This window comes from Halichondria panicea, chromosome 15 (genome assembly GCF_963675165.1).
Source record: "Halichondria panicea chromosome 15, odHalPani1.1, whole genome shotgun sequence".
Lineage (NCBI taxonomy): Eukaryota > Metazoa > Porifera > Demospongiae > Suberitida > Halichondriidae > Halichondria > Halichondria panicea.
This window is the reverse complement of record NC_087391.1, coordinates 4,279,441-4,295,116: the sequence shown is the minus strand read 5'-3', so window position 1 is coordinate 4,295,116 and position 15,676 is coordinate 4,279,441. Positions and strand designations below refer to the sequence as shown.

Genomic DNA, 15,676 nt, shown 5'->3' with positions numbered 1-15,676 from the left:
GAAATTGCTCACTTTGTGCAATCGACCATTCGCTCTGTAGAGGTCAAGTACATATAAAGACTTATAGACATACCGTATTTATTATGGCCAATTAAGTGTCTAAGCTGCAACCAACTGATTTACCAACTATGGAATTTCTAATTACTTCTTTCTCTTATAGTGCTTCATGTCCTTAGTCTGATAATACCGCACATTCTACGCTCATCTCAGTGCGACTCGGAATCAAAGAAAGTGTAGCTAGCTAGCCAAAAAGAAACTTGTTGCAACAAAAGTTGATCAGATCCCAGACAACAATGATGACAAACAGTGGGTACCCTTTGGAGTGGTTTGCGGAACCTATAGACGCCTACCTAGTCTGTGGTATTTGTGGTAATGTTCTCAAAGATCCAAGGGCGACTGCTTGCGGTCATGTATTCTGCCGCAAGTGTATTCATGCATGGATAGACGAGTACGGAGTTTGTCCAGCTAGATGCGGGGAAGTTGAGGTTGAAGCGTTGCATAGGGCGTCTCATATTGACAAACAGATTTCCTGTCTGATAACCAGTTGCAAGTATACTAAAGTCGGCTGCAAAGCTATTCTCAAACTTGCAGATAAAGAGTTGCATGAGCTAACTTGTCACTACTCTAAAAAATTGTCAATTCTTGGAAAAACTCGCAGCTTTTCAATCTTCAACTTCAGTTTGTCTCAACCTGAGGAAGCATCCCATTCCAAGTCAAAAAACAGGCACCATTTGTTGTCAGGAATTGTAAGTGAGAGTGAGAAGGACAAAAGATCCACTGCACAACGTTCCAAACTAGTAAAGCAACGCAAATCAAACAGCAGCTTTGGATTTGGAGGGTTGAAGTTATCTGGACTCACTAAGAAATCTCCTTCTGTTGTCAACAAGCCTATAACAGTTCCAAAGCCAATGGTAAGGTCTAGTCTGCATGCAAGTTAGACTCAAACTAGCTTTGCAATTCAGCATGCATGCCTCAGGCTCTGAGCTAGAAGAAACTGAACAATGCTTAGCTGTATTCATTACTGGATTGCCATCATTTTTTTGCTATTGTATATCTGCAGAGAATGCAGTCCCAGCATACTTATCGTTTGAAGAGAACAAAGCCAAGAGAGTCTTTGGGGCTCGTACTGGGTTCTGGAGAAAAGGTAATTTCAGAGTGCAACAATAGTAAAAGTTCCTATTCCTTTGCATTTGCACTCTTAGCGTGATTCACACTAGTGTGCCAACACACACCATTTAACCACTTCACACCCACACGCTCATCAAGTTGCTAAATTGTTTTTTACGCCTTCCTCGTTAGACACCAGACGGGACGCCAACCAGTTTCTATGTGAAAGGGGTAAATAAAGACAGTCTAGCCTGGAAAGCGGGATTGAAACCCGGAGACAGAATTGTGCAGGTGCGTGCAGTGATGCATACGTAAATGTTTTTTATAAGGTTGTTTGTGATTATCTGTCTCCATAAAAGCTCTAATGTTTAGGCTAGAGCTATGATGTAGCTTAAAGGACATTCTTACCTCATCGTACACAAATGAATTTAGTTAAATGCTCGATTGAAGTACCACATGCGTGCATGTATGAATATGGCATGTGTTGGTGTATTCATGCACTCCTGGTTGGTGCTATATCCAAATATTGTGTAATGTTGTGTGAAAAATATTCCAAGAATGTGACCTGAGAAAATATGTTTGTCATTTAGGTTGACTACTACAACCTCACTGCCATCCCTCCACAAGAAGCTGTCGCTCGCATTAAGGACAAGCAACTGGTCACCTTGACGATCCTTCGCGGGCTTGTACCCCCCTCAAAACAGACAGAGGTCTCTCAAGACCACATCTACGATGAAATAATGTACGCTGATCAGCAACTGAGTCAAAATCTCTCCCAGCAAGACGACTTTTCTCAATTCATAACTACCGGAATCTTGAGAGAGAACTTTCCAACTGGTAGCCATAGACCAAGAGCTGGGCAAGTATCTGAAAGAGACTTGCTGAAAACGAAACAAAGAGCTTTTTCGTCTAGTGAACCACAGCATATCGAATACCCCATTGTGAATTCTAACACCACTCACCCTGGAGAGAAAGGCAGTAAGGACAGTGGACTATCCAGTGGAAGCAGTAACTCACCCGAGCACCAGAAAGACAAAATGAGAATGTTCAAGGAACAAGAGGAAGTGGTGGAATTTACAGAAGACGTCCCATTTGAGCGGCTGTCTAACTTGCGACAGTCTTATCGGACAGAGAAAGAAATGCTCAAGAATTTCTTGAAATCACGCAAGAAGGAAGAGTCTGATAATGTTTTTGTGGGTACGAGTAAAGCTGACACTAGAAGTAACTGTAGGATTGAGGGAGAATATGAAGTAGAGGTGAGTGTTTGTACAATTTGACTGTTTAGTGTTGCTCGGTTTATTCTAAAATTGAAAGTGATTTGAGTTGAATAAACTTATGCTCCCACGATTGTTTTGCTCCCACAATTATTGTTGAATTTTGACTTTGTTTCGGCTGGAGTTATACAAAACAGTTAAATGTGTGCTCCCTTCTGCTAAGCAGATGTAGTTTAGATTTGTTTACACAGACTCAATAGCATTAGTGGTGATGTGGGTTGTTAGACTTGTGGGTTGTTAGAGACTTGTTGAATCAACCTGTACCTGCCCCCTTATGTTGTCTTAGTTGCAACAACACTGTATGAGGGTGTCTGCATGCTGATTTGTGTTTGTTGTGGTGGCTTCTTTTATGTTTCATGTGGCCTTTGTAGTTGTTAGGGTAACTAACTACTCAGAGTGATTAGATGTGATAATGACAGACAGTTTTTATGCTGGGTTTAGAATAATTCTATGGTGTTGGTTCAGCTCTTAAGAAACTTATTTTACTTTGCAGGACATCTACCTACAGAAGAATGGTACCAGCCAGTTGGGAGTTACTCTAGGGTACGACACAAAGACAGCCAAAGGATATCTCTATGTTTGTGAGGTATAAACATATCCAAAAGCATTTCTGTTACTTCCTTTGCCGTGTCTTATAAGTCAGCATGCCACACACAAATGAGTAATCACAACTGATCTATTAGGATGCTCGACGCTAAATTGATCCTGCTTAGGTTGCTTGTTTGTGTAATCACGAGTAACAGTTGCTATGGACCATTAAACTGTCATTAGAGATCGTTGACGGAAACACTATCTAAGGGCAAAATCATTAGAGTCCCCATATGCACATTTTAACTAGATACTGCTTACAAATGCTGGTATGCATGAAGGGTTCTCATGTATCTCTTTCTGAAACGTTTAGCCTTTGCAAGTACACTTTGATCCTCTAATAATACTTTTCTCTCTCTCTCCTCAGATTCTTCCCACTGGTCTGGCATATCAAGATGGCCGGCTGAAGTGTGGAGACATTATCAGAAGGGTGAGTGAATGCAACAGCTACTCTTTAGTCAAGTCTTTGTGTGTGAATAGAGGTACTCGTAGTGCTGCAATTAGTGATGAGTGTTCTACTGTATTGACTGTAATGGTCCCTACAAACTGTTAGCAAGTTTGAAACTTGTCTAGCATCTGGCTGTAAGGGGGGCTGATTTAAATTTAGTCATGCTTTAAATTTCATATTACCTGCGGAGAGACTGAGTGGGGTTTCGTAGAGGGAAGGCATTGTGGTCTAGTGCTTATGCCCATACATGCACATTGTATTGATAGCCCACACAAAAACAAATACTGGGTGTAGGCAGTTCAGTAAATTAAGTGGGCTTTGGCTGTGTCAGCCTACAGTCCAGTCTAGCTCTGTCTACGTCAGCCACCGTGCATTGGCATTGACAATGGCTGGACCTCCCTTTGTTTGTTGTGTGGTTGGCTAAGTGGTTGTGGTAGCTACAGAAATGCACTGTGCTTACTGTGTTGGCTTAGTTGCATGTCATTCTGTCTTGTGCACGGTGATTGAGTATAGCTGTATGTGTAGTCCAATGCCTAGCAACCAAACTTTATACAAAGGGTGATAGTGTTAGTGGGTCAGTCTGGATGGTAATTCTCAATCAACACAGTACAGTAGCTCAGCTGTATTATTTGTGGGACTTACATTACGCCTAATCTATCAGGTGACCATTTAGCGGTCATTAGCACCCTCTAGGTGCTATAGAGGGTGCTAATGACCTACAGTGCAAACACTATCTACTAGAAAATACAATTTTAGTTACAGTAGAACTAACACTATCACTAGAAAACACAATTTTAGTTTATTTCTCGTCCAAACAGATTAACATTTTGTGTACGTTTGAGTATGTAGGAGTCTTTGTTGAATATAAACACAATGGGAAAGTTTCATTTGGCTTAATGTAATTTGTTTTGAAGTGAGTACACAATAGATGGATACGTGTTCCTTAAAGCTAAACTGTTCCCACCATAAGAATCATAATAGTCCCTAATTAAGATTCTTAGACTATTCTTGCGCAGCACGCTATCAGTATGAAGTGTTTGTTTTTGCCTAGTCTGGGAATCAAATTAGTTACTGACAACAGGTTGAAATTGAATACTTTATCAATTCTTAAGTGAATTCATTTTGTGGGAAAGCTCAAAGGAACTTTGTATCTAGCAGCATCTTATCACAACAAAAATGAGTACTAATTTGTTGTCTTAGGTAGATGTACAGTGAGTAAGCCCTGCTTCCCCTATCAACTTGGACTTATTTGGTGATTGGCATGGAATTGCATCATGAGGCTCTGGCAACTTCTTTAAAAACATTAGTAAATGAGAATCCTAACCAGAGCTGCTTGATTCTCAGACCTAAAATTCCTGGAATTGTGAAGCTCAAGTTTACTTGTGAAAACTTAAAAGAATAATTCCAACATCTTCCCTTGGCTACTGGAAAGACCACTTAAATTATCCACCTCCTTGCTTGGGAATAATTGTCTGTGGTTTGTCTAAACTTCCAGTAAGGCATTTGATCTTGGAGGGTGTAAAACCACATGTGTCTGTATAGTCAAACCACTGTAACATGCACTGGGGGAGTTCCTGTTTTATATAAGTGGGGGAGATATGGGCAAACATTGAGGTGGAGCCCCTGTTGTTTGAGACAGTAAATGCAGGGTGTGTGTGCGCGTGTTGCTGTGTCAGGGCTGGTCACATTTTACCCTGGGTATTTTTGCGTGTGGTAGCATTTGGTAGTGTGCTCTTTTTGCAGCCTTGCATTTCCATTGAACAACGGATGTTTATGCTTTCCATTGAACAACCGATGTTTATGCTAGCTAAGCACATGCACTTGCTCACCTAATTATAATCAGAGTATATACCAACAGGTGTCCTCATTGAGCAACCATATTGAGCAATACCATACCAATATACAGCACATGTGAAGCCAGCAATTACAATGATGTATGGTTCCTCTCCATTAGGTGAATGGATTTGAAGTGCATGATCCAGAGGAAGCCATTCTGCTCTTCTTGGAACAGGATCAAGATATCACCCTGAGTGTGGCTAGGAAAATAAAGGTATGCCAGTATACTTGAACTTTACTTCTTTGATAATTGTTGTGGTAATGTAACAGAACACTAATGGATGTTTTGGGGTGTGTGATTCAGTTGTGAAGATAATTATTATTGTTTTGAGAAACATGGGTGGGCATGTTTTGTCGTGACTTTGCTACCCTATAAATGGAGACATCTCTCTGTAGTACCCAGGATATTGTATACTAGTGAGCCGGGGTGTTTCCCATTGTGCTCGGCTTACTTTGAACATATTTGGTTACTATGCAAACAATGTGATTTGTCTCCTTGAGAATGCATAATTATTGTACAGGAGTTGATGATGCATTTCATTGTTTCAATTCATTGTCACCAGAACAGTCGTAGTTTTCCCCCTGAATACAATACATTGTTGACCTTATAATTCTTTTCCCCTACAGGCTGTTTCAAATCGTCTGATTCTATCAAACCAAAGTACGATACAACCAACTGTCGAGCACACTTACGCCGTTCTCGAAGAGAAGGTTAACGGTAACAACACCCCACTACGAAGGATCGACAGCTGTGGCTCTCTCGATTCACGCAGTCACAAATATGCCCAAGGCCACAACAAGGTAGCACAGTTAGAGGACTCTAACAAGCATGCCCAGAAGGTGCCCGTGACGACACAGCTGGAGACCGATGCCGAGCATACACCCATGACAGCATCGATGATTAAAGTGAACGAGGCAGGCTATGAATACATGTGCTCCTCCAACCGTCGGTCGTCTAACGAATCTCCTCATCAGCTCACAATCAGTAGCTCCTCTCGGAGCACTAGTCGCTCACCACCTAGAAACTTGTCTCCCCTCTGTTACAGTGCCGGACAGGGTCCTCGTGCGACCTCCCCGCACTCACAGCACTTGCAGTGCACACCCACGCAATCCGCCCCCTTACCACTACGACGCACCCCCTCACCTGAGGCGTATCACCGTATGCGGCCGAGGTTCCCGTCGCAAGAGTACCTGGCACATGTGGCCGTCAGCAGACAGCCTAAAAACTTGGTGGCTGATAATAGGCATCGAATAAATAGAGTGAATTACGAGCACAAGATTATCAGTCCCACCACGTCAGGGGAGGGTATAAAGAAAGCCGTGAGTTTTAGAACTGTGAACCAAGTGAAGACTTGCAAAATAGCTACGAGATGTGACTCTGATGATTTCGTTATTCATAGAAGTGAGAGCCTAGTGTAATTGTCTTTTGTTCTTCATCCATCATTTTGTGTTGAAATCACCATAATTATTTACATATCTCATACACGTACCGCTATTGTGTTTTGTTCTGTCGAGTGCCATATAATTATAATATGCTTTTAACTGTTAACTTTTGGACAAATGATTGCCATGTGTGAAATTCCTAATGGCTATCAAAGCTTAAGCATGTACATAGCAGTACACTCTGTATAAGGTTGTGGGATCCATTTTCCTGCTACAGTATAATACAAGATCAATCATAAATCTCTAGAGGGCAGGCATCATTAGGTGCATATGCTGCATGTCCCATCCAATAATTACTCTCTAATATGGACTTCGATCTTGAGTTGCTTTTTACCTCATATATGGTCTGACCACCCTGGGGAGTGGGGACACATGTATGTAGCTTGTATACACACCATTAGGCTCAGTATCGTTTAATGTGCGTGGGAGGAATTACAAACAGTGTTCATTAGTATGGAATTACAGAACAGTGTGATAAAACTATTTGTAAAGCCAGGGACCTCATTAAGGCACTGCATATCAGGGAAATCTAAACAAGTCCATATCATTACACACTTATGTGTAATGTACAAGAGGCTGTAAACTAATCAACACAACTATAGCTCTCGAGCTAAAAATGTCACAAACAGAGATGTTTTAAAATGCTATATATAGACTCGTAAAGAGGCACCATACACTTCCCATAGCCTGTACATACTTACGCTTTCAGCTAGTGTTTCAAATAGTTAGAAACACTGAGCGCAAAATATAAACAAGTCTGCGTAATGTTACAGGAGGCTGTAAACTAATCAACATAACTATAGCTCTCGAGCTAAAAATGTCACAAACAGGGATGTTTTAAAATGCTATTTATAGACTCATACTTACGCTTTCAGCTAGCTACTGAGCGTGCACTCATTATAGGGAAATCTATGTGTATTGTTACAGGAGGCTGCAAAAAGTAACTGAGCCAAAAATGTCACAAACAGGGATATTTTTAAATGCTATATATAGACTCATACTTATGCTTTCAGAGCGTGCACTCATTATAGGGAAATCTGTGTGTATTGTTACACGAGGCTGCAAAAAGTAACTGAGCCAAAAATGTCACAAACAGGGATGTTTTAAAATGCTATATATAGACTCATACTTCGCTTTCAGCTAGGGTGAAATGTTTATGGGGTAATTATAATAATGGAAATTCCATGAGAGCACTATGCTGGTGCATGGAAACCATGCATGGTGGAGATTGCATGGTGGAGATTGCATGGTTAATTGACAGCAGTGTGGTTTAATGATACAATCTTCTCAGAATAAATGGGAAACCTGTTATTGACGGCAACTGGAACTAAATGTAAAGTGATGTGAGTCTGGTTACAAATTACACACACGACAGGATGTTGAATATACCACTCTCATTTACATTTGGGGGTTCAGCCAGAGCACTTGATCATCATTTCCTCATTTCAATGGTATCAATTTAATAATTTCTGGGAGCTATTTGCTTGTGTCACATCCTCCCAGACATGTAACATCTGTGCCATGATGAACTTAGTACAATTTACCATTGAAATGTGGTCACATAATTCTTGTAGGTACATAGCCACAAATGTCACTTGTCACTTTGCTGTGGCCGACAGAACACACCACGCTATTACATGTAGTTGCATAATCAACGCAGTTTTACAGATCTTAGATGCCAGAAAGATAGTCAAATTACACAGCACCTTCCATTCTGTACAAATAATTTCACACCATGTCAGAATCCCGAACAAATTAAAGTAAGCAAAGAACAAGCTACCTAAGTACACGCAACCACCTATATCAGGTGAAATCCTATATGGCCTCAGGCAAGAGTAGCCCTATAAGCTTATATTAACCTGAAGTTATACGTAATGCTTCATGCACTCAATGTGACTGCGCACCTGGCTGTCATCAATCATCACGGACAGACACCAAATCCATTAGCCATACAAACAGATTATTAAATGCCTAGATATATAAGTAATTGCCCACTTTACGGCTGCATCCCGTGCTCTACTACGCCCTCCAGGCATTTGTGTTTGCATTCCAACACGTAAATTACTCGACATAATTAATTTTAACCACAAATGAATTAATAACCTCGTAACACAACACACGTCACAAATACAGGTCCACTCACACAAATCCATATACCTATAGTCTTATAATTATAATTGTTCTCCGACAGCTAGCTACCATAAAAAGTTAGTGCATGCATAATTATATCAAAAGACAAACCGACTAATTTTACCAACCAACACACTAGAATTAGGAGAAGCCATTTTTGTTCAGCCGGAATTATCAATTATCTTATAGGTGTACTGGCACTTAAGGAGAACCTAAAAATGGGTTAACAAGGTTGCAACTCATAGTGCCTAAAAGTTTCGATGCACGGGTTCAATTGTGATGCTAATTGCGTCATGAAGAGTGAGAATAATCAAAGCAGAAGTTAGCTTTAAAGAAACACTCAAAAGTTTATATGCAACTGTGCTATAGCCTAATGGGTTTCAATATATAGGCCTGAGGCAGTTACAGTAATGCACAGGGAATTGGATTAATAAGGATTCTGTCAGTAGCCGGATATGATGTGATAATTACTACCTACATGCAGACACTGGAGATACTGGTATATTGAGTGACCTTAGCTCATTGTTCCACACAGTCTATCTTAGATAAAGTCCTTATACATGTACATTGTAGGAACATACGTATACACTGCCAGGAATTGAATGCTTACGTAGTTCCATTATGAATGCTTCCCAAACCATAATTATAGCTTATAGCTACGGGTGTAAACATGTATAATCACATCGTAATTGAAAAATGTTGAGGCTAAGGTCTAAAGTGAGGTATGTCAGGTTGCCATTACCTATAGGTAGTGTTTTAGTGGTACTAATAATAAGCAATCAGCCTGTAATAGTAATTGCATTAACACCTAAACAGTACGATGAAGAAGAAGATGACGTTAGATAAGCACAGCTTCAAAATGTTTCTAAACAATCTGAGGAGAGTTGTTGGTTCTGGTGGGAATATGTAGTCATGTGAATAAACCTAGTGGCACAACATCCTATAGTTGTGTGTCTATTCAGGTATGGTAAGTCCATATTGGTGGTTACCTAAGAATCTCAATTATTTCAGCGATGTGCAGGTGTTTCACACTAACGTCTATATCCCATACATAGTGTCAACCACCGCTTTGCTCTGCTTATTGACTGCTATGTGAAAGTTTGTCAACCTCACCTCACAAAGTACAGTAAACACAGCATTCATACAAACACAGGTCTATCCGGTAAGGGTGAAAGGTGAAAAGTGGCGTTAGATAAGCACAGCTTCAAAATGTTTCAAAACAATCTAAGGAGAGTTGTTGGTTCTGGTGGGGATATTATATATATACATAGCAGCACAATAACAACAACTGATAGCCGTGATGAATCAAAGGCTTTTCCTATCACAAACATCCTTATAGACTGTGTCATTATCATAATCAAAGGCCTGTTATTTTTGAGTAAATAATAGGCCTTTGAGGCTATAATTACTTTCATATACAGCCTATTTATATACCTGAGTGGGAGTAACATATGCAGGGGGTAAGGCTAGTGTATTGAGACCAGTACTTTCATATAGCCTATGACTGTACTTCAGTGGGAGTATATAACAAATGCGTGAGAGTAAGAGGCGTACATTCACTTTCGTAATAGCCTATAATCGTACCCGAGTGGGAGTAATGAATGTATGGGGGACTTGGGGGTTACAAGGCTAGTGTAAAGGGGTGGATTGAGACAACAATTATAAAAGTAGGACCTATACTGTACATGTAGAACAGTTCTTATTATGGCGTTCCCACACAGGCCATTTAGTAAGCTTTAGTCACTAGGCAACGAACAATATCTACATTTACATGCAAGAATGAGGCAAATAATTACAAACAAATTACAGATTGCAGAAGAATGTGCCAACAGAACTAAAAAAGGGTTTCCCAAACAGGTTGATACAACATTGTACATGTACTACTTCCTAAGTATAGTACTAATACAAAATTCCTTGGACATAATTATCCCGATATAAGCTGAAATAAGAGAAACACTGAGTATGTGTTAGTAGCTATACGATACAGGAATTCGAACATAGCAGTAAAGCTAGACAGAGATAAGCATTGAGGCCTATGAACCAACCAGAGTTAAACATTGGAACAGTACTCCTGGTATTGAATAGATAGAGGGCAAACACAGCTGAGAATGGTATTGGGTGTAAGAACAGAAGTAAAACAAGCACATGTACACGATGACAAACCTAGCTCACGTACAATGACATAGCTAGCTCACGTACATACATGTAGGCTTTGAGAACTTTAACAATGGGCACACGGCTATTCCCACATGCCAAGCTGAAACAATGTAGCAGCTTATAGTGCATGGTAACAGGTGGGATACACAACAACACAGCTACGTTTAGGAATAGTTTCAACACGCAAGCCCATAGCAGCATTTATGGAAGTGAATGTTGACTGTCTGCCAATTACATCGATCCACTTAGGTAACGCTTTATAAGAGCAATTAATGTAAGTGGTATGGCAAAGTCCGTACACGTCAATAGGTTCTTTCAAGCAAATGAATTTCTACATGTATGTATTGATATCAAAAGTTGAGCAATTCAAAGGAAGACCACATGCTCTCGTATCGGGCCAGGCACGCCTTATGTAAGTACGTATAAACATGCATTTCTGTACCTTACACCCAGAACAATCAACCATTGAAATACAGAAATGTGCAATTTTATCACTTGAGGGAAATAATGTCGTAAGAGATGCAGTTACAAAGCATAATTATAAACATTAGCAAGGAGCCATAAACAATAAGTAGGTGAGAAGAGAGATTGCTAGTCATGATAAAACTACACAAACAAACAACTATAGCGACATAATAATTATATAGACTCTATGATTGCTTACTACACATTCAGTTACCATGGTTCCCTACATTCAAGAGTGATTCCGACTGTCCTGTGCTCTTATTATGCACTTGTCCACTTTCATCTAGTGCAGACGACACCAATTCTTCAGCTCCCACTTGCCCGATATTAGAGGGGACGATGGCTTCCGGTGAGGAGGGTCTGAGTCTCTTTGCGGCAATCTCTTCCGTTTCCATACTCTCAGACATGATACCAGTTTGTGGTACAGAGTCTATGTCCATTGCCACTCCCTCCTGGTCGGCTCCAACGGTTGTCGTGGAGTCGGCTTCTTGTAAAATTGTTCTCGGTTCTTCAATTAGAGGGGGAGGTGGTGTGCCTTCGAATTCGTCTCTGTCGCAACTCTTTCTCTTTCTACACACCCGAGCAGGCTCGAAATCCATTGATAAGTGCCCGTTGATTTCATGTTCACTATTCATACTGGCAGGGGCTACATCTGTTGTTATGCTAACAGGGTGTCTTGTATTGTTTGGGCCATCAGAAGAGTAATCAGAATTATGTGAGAGTGTATCGCCATTGTGGTGAGAGTCTTTGGTTGTCGGTGAGGAAGCATTGTTTTCTGCATCAGTTGTTTTCATAGGCTCTTCCAACAGTTGTGTCAGTCTACGGGGGCGGCAAGTTAAATAGGTCATTTGTGCAAATTTGTTAGGTTTGTGTTCACATCAATTTAAAACTAGTGTTATTTGTTCGGGAAAATCACCAATGCCAAAGTAGGTACAAGCCACTAAATCAGATCAGACTACAGCCTACAAAGGAGAAGGGTAATCTGTTGTACATATTATATCTATAGACTAAGTGTTTACCTGGGACTTTTCATCCATGTCAGGTCAGGTTCTTGGGTGGCCACAACCAGTAGATTCTGTAATGAGAGCTTCAGGTAAACATCATCATTGTAAAAGTCACATTTACTAATTAATGTGTGTTGAAGCGGTAAAGATCATCTGAAGTACAGTTACATTAATCAACACAGATTTTAGTAATGTGGACATACAACCTCTACCCGGTTGTTGCATAACAGTGAGTGATATTAGCCTACCCTCTCCATGGCTCTCATGTAAGCACCAATCCTCCTGTAGTGGCGTCTGGGCTCTGTAATTAGCTCACACACTCGTTGGATGGTGAACGGTGGGCTGTACGGGTGTCATCAATTAACAACAGATAATGGGTGTTGGCATGTATGTACATCAATACAGCCATGTGCTACATATTCAGACAGCTGGCTCGGAAAATCTAGTATACAGTAGTGTAACTTCTCACATATGATCTGCAAGGTCAGCCAAAACACAGGATACTGTTACTTACCCTGTATTAGAACTTTCTAAGAATTATAAATCATTGGATAACTTAAGTTATGGACACACAAAGTTGGTAAGCAGAATTAGCCAGTTTCCGAAGAAAATTATGGCCAAATATTTAAACCTCACTAAACACAGCCATCGTGTGCTAGACTTCCTTACAGCTACAAAATACGCAAACTTGGACTTTCAAACTCAAGCTCTGGGGGCCTAGCACAAGCTAAGCTTATACTGAGTGTACACAACGTAGCTATGTTTACTTCTCGAATGTGTCCAGTTTGTCGAGCAGGTGGTCACACAGTCTCTCATCGTCCTTACACTCTTGGCCCTCAAACCCACAATCCAGCACCTGGATACGTAATACAACAATCAACTAAAACTGACGAGAAGGTGTCGCCCTAAATTTGTTCTTTACATGGCCTGTACTTTTCATCATACGTGCCTAAAGTCCTATGGCCCTTTGGTTTACACATGCACCCACACTGTACATACCTGCTGTGAATGTATATATATTCAGATACAAAATAACAGCAACAGTATGCGTATAATTTCGCTTTTGTTTTCCCCCTATACTTGTATGGCTAATAATTTTGTCTCCCCACCAACACATGTGACATGCGAGGTTACATGCTAGGCCCTCTCTCTCACACTTACTCTCTGTAGTCTTTCTCTTAGCAATGGCTTCAGCAGTTTCCATGAAAATCTGCACCACCATGCAGTGAACAAAGTTGTGGGTGAGCAGAAAACACAGAAATACAACACAATACACTGCATTGCTTTTGCGAGATTATAATTATGCACAAAATGAATATAATTATATCGTACAATATCAGGTGAAATGACCAAGTGGCGCTTATATACTTTGTAAACTTGTATAGAGTGGTGTCTTAAATAGGGCGAATACCGTTTGTTCATGGATGAACAGTAAGAGGGATTGGAAACGCAAATTTTTGCGTGAAACACTCCACGTTATAGGGTGTGGCTAAAACTACAAAAGATTATAATTTATAGTCAGCATGCTCATTACCTGTCTTGCTGCCATACAATGTGCTGTACATAGAAATGGTGAAATTGATCACTTTTAATGTTGATTATTCTAAAAAGTAAGGAGAATCTAGCTCCATAAGGTCGACTAAGCAACGCAGCCACTATCACTAAACAAATACATGCTATAAAAGAAGGAATAGCCCTTACTATGAAGTCGTGGGGGGTTAAGGCCCGTGGTGTCTCTAAAAGTATACTAAAGCGGTTTGAAGGACTATACTTATGAACAGTAAAGCTTATCCATAGCATGAAACCATTCCATATAGCACTTAGATACATAATAACCAAGTCAAGCAATGTCCTTTGCTGTTTCGGCTTCACAGCAGGGAAAGAGAAAAGTTGACATGGAGTAATTTCAACAAAAAGTAGTAAAGACAACAAACTTAGAGCTTGTCCATGGTGTAAACTTACTTCTCTAGAGTACCTCCCAGCCCCTGAGTGATCGCTAGTGGATAGGAGAGCTAGAAACAGTTGAAATACAACCAGAGTACGGTAAAAACTAAAATAATCGGGAGCGCGAAATCATAACGTGGAGTGTTTCACCCGTTGACACAGGGCGGCCTGGTCGTTTCCAATCCCTTTCCTGTTCTATCTATGGTTTGTTACCGTATTACTAGAATATTTTAGGTATGAAAAAACCTTGAAAATCAGCAAAAAAATGTGATTCTTGTGATCTAACTATTGCGTTCTGGTAAGGATCGTGTGTCATGCTGTCATGCCAGTATAACACTCGCATATTCATGTACATTTGATACTTGCTAGTAATACGGTATGGTAGAGCACATACCAAATGCTTGATCAGAGGCCGCGGCTACTAAATATTTCATTTTGCTGGCAGAGGAGGCTACAATTCGAGAGAGGCCACTGTTCGAGAGAGGCGTTTATTAGGCTTACTAACACACCAGCTAATTCAAGTTTAGTGGTCATAAAAAATTCTTTTGACCTGCACAAACTCGAACTCTGCCATGAGAAAGTCTTTCAAAAGCACTAACAACCTGCTACCTAGTTCTGCCGTAGATACCAGTATCAATATCATAGCCTCAAAGTTCAATGAGGCTACTATTTGAGAGCGGATTCTATTGAACTGAAAATGGCCGGCTACTATTTGAGTGTGGCCTTTATACAAGCGGCCTCTGGTAAATGTGCTATATTGCATGCATCATTGAGTGAATGCACTGTACTCACCGAACAATTCCTGATTTTGCTGTGTCTTCGAGTATCGTGTCTGCTTCATCTGGGTACTCCCTAGTCTCGTTGTTAACTGTGTATAATAGTGATGGGCATTAAATACAATATTAACAGGCACCAGACAATACACACTCACATCTTTAATAGTACAAGTACGCATACACCCACTCTCTTGTACCATTTTACTACAGCGAAGTGAGTGAACACATTGATACGTAGTTAGTAGCTAACCACACACAAGTGAGTACAGGCTGTGACAGTGTAATACGATGTTACAAACCTTGTAGAATCTCCTTAAGGTGTGTGTAGTCCATTTCAGCTGTTTAAATATAAAGCATACGCTTTTGGTATGAAGTGCATGTACTCTTAGAGCTGTATGATGGCTTGTACAGTGTCAAGAAGCTTGGAGAAAGGCAGTCAAGATGATTGTCTCATTGGTACATGGTAGAGATGAATAAAGAGCACGTGACTATCCTACTAGGGGC

The 15,676-nt window shown here is 40.5% G+C and overlaps 2 protein-coding genes across 2 annotated transcripts; one reads left to right on the top strand and one right to left on the bottom strand.

The window, feature by feature from the left end:
* The first annotated feature begins 207 nt into the window (after positions 1 to 207).
* Positions 208 to 6,802, top strand: LOC135348387 (E3 ubiquitin-protein ligase PDZRN3-B-like). The gene is made up of 8 exons (XM_064546569.1): positions 208 to 911; positions 1,061 to 1,144; positions 1,300 to 1,398; positions 1,698 to 2,363; positions 2,875 to 2,967; positions 3,337 to 3,399; positions 5,372 to 5,467; positions 5,881 to 6,802. Exons 1-8 carry the CDS (start codon positions 294 to 296, stop codon positions 6,670 to 6,672), a joined length of 2,511 nt encoding a protein of 836 aa, XP_064402639.1. The 5' UTR covers positions 208 to 293; the 3' UTR covers positions 6,673 to 6,802.
* Positions 6,803 to 11,448: 4,646 nt separating this feature from the next.
* Positions 11,449 to 15,666, bottom strand: LOC135348381 (serine/threonine-protein phosphatase 4 regulatory subunit 2-like). Its single transcript, XM_064546565.1, has 7 exons — positions 15,472 to 15,666; positions 15,189 to 15,264; positions 13,614 to 13,662; positions 13,220 to 13,308; positions 12,701 to 12,794; positions 12,468 to 12,523; positions 11,449 to 12,267 (listed from the first exon to the last, which is right to left on the bottom strand). Exons 1-7 carry the CDS (start codon positions 15,503 to 15,505, stop codon positions 11,655 to 11,657), a joined length of 1,011 nt encoding a protein of 336 aa, XP_064402635.1. The 5' UTR covers positions 15,506 to 15,666; the 3' UTR covers positions 11,449 to 11,654.
* Positions 15,667 to 15,676: the final 10 nt, after the last annotated feature.

Excerpts from the sequence above, each read along its gene's own strand:
- LOC135348387 (XM_064546569.1), top strand. The coding sequence starts at position 294 with ATGATGACAAACAGTGGGTACCCTTTGGAGTGGTTTGCGGAACCTATA. Across the intron at positions 2,968-3,336 it reads GATATCTCTATGTTTGTGAG|ATTCTTCCCACTGGTCTGGC; the intron begins GTATAAACATAT and ends CTCTCTCCTCAG. Across the intron at positions 5,468-5,880 it reads GTGTGGCTAGGAAAATAAAG|GCTGTTTCAAATCGTCTGAT; the intron begins GTATGCCAGTAT and ends TTTCCCCTACAG.
- LOC135348381 (XM_064546565.1), bottom strand. The coding sequence starts at position 15,505 with ATGGACTACACACACCTTAAGGAGATTCTACAAG. Across the intron at positions 15,265-15,471 it reads CCTTAAGGAGATTCTACAAG|TTAACAACGAGACTAGGGAG; the intron begins GTTTGTAACATC and ends TATTATACACAG. Across the intron at positions 12,268-12,467 it reads ACATGGATGAAAAGTCCCAG|ACTGACACAACTGTTGGAAG; the intron begins GTAAACACTTAG and ends CCGCCCCCGTAG.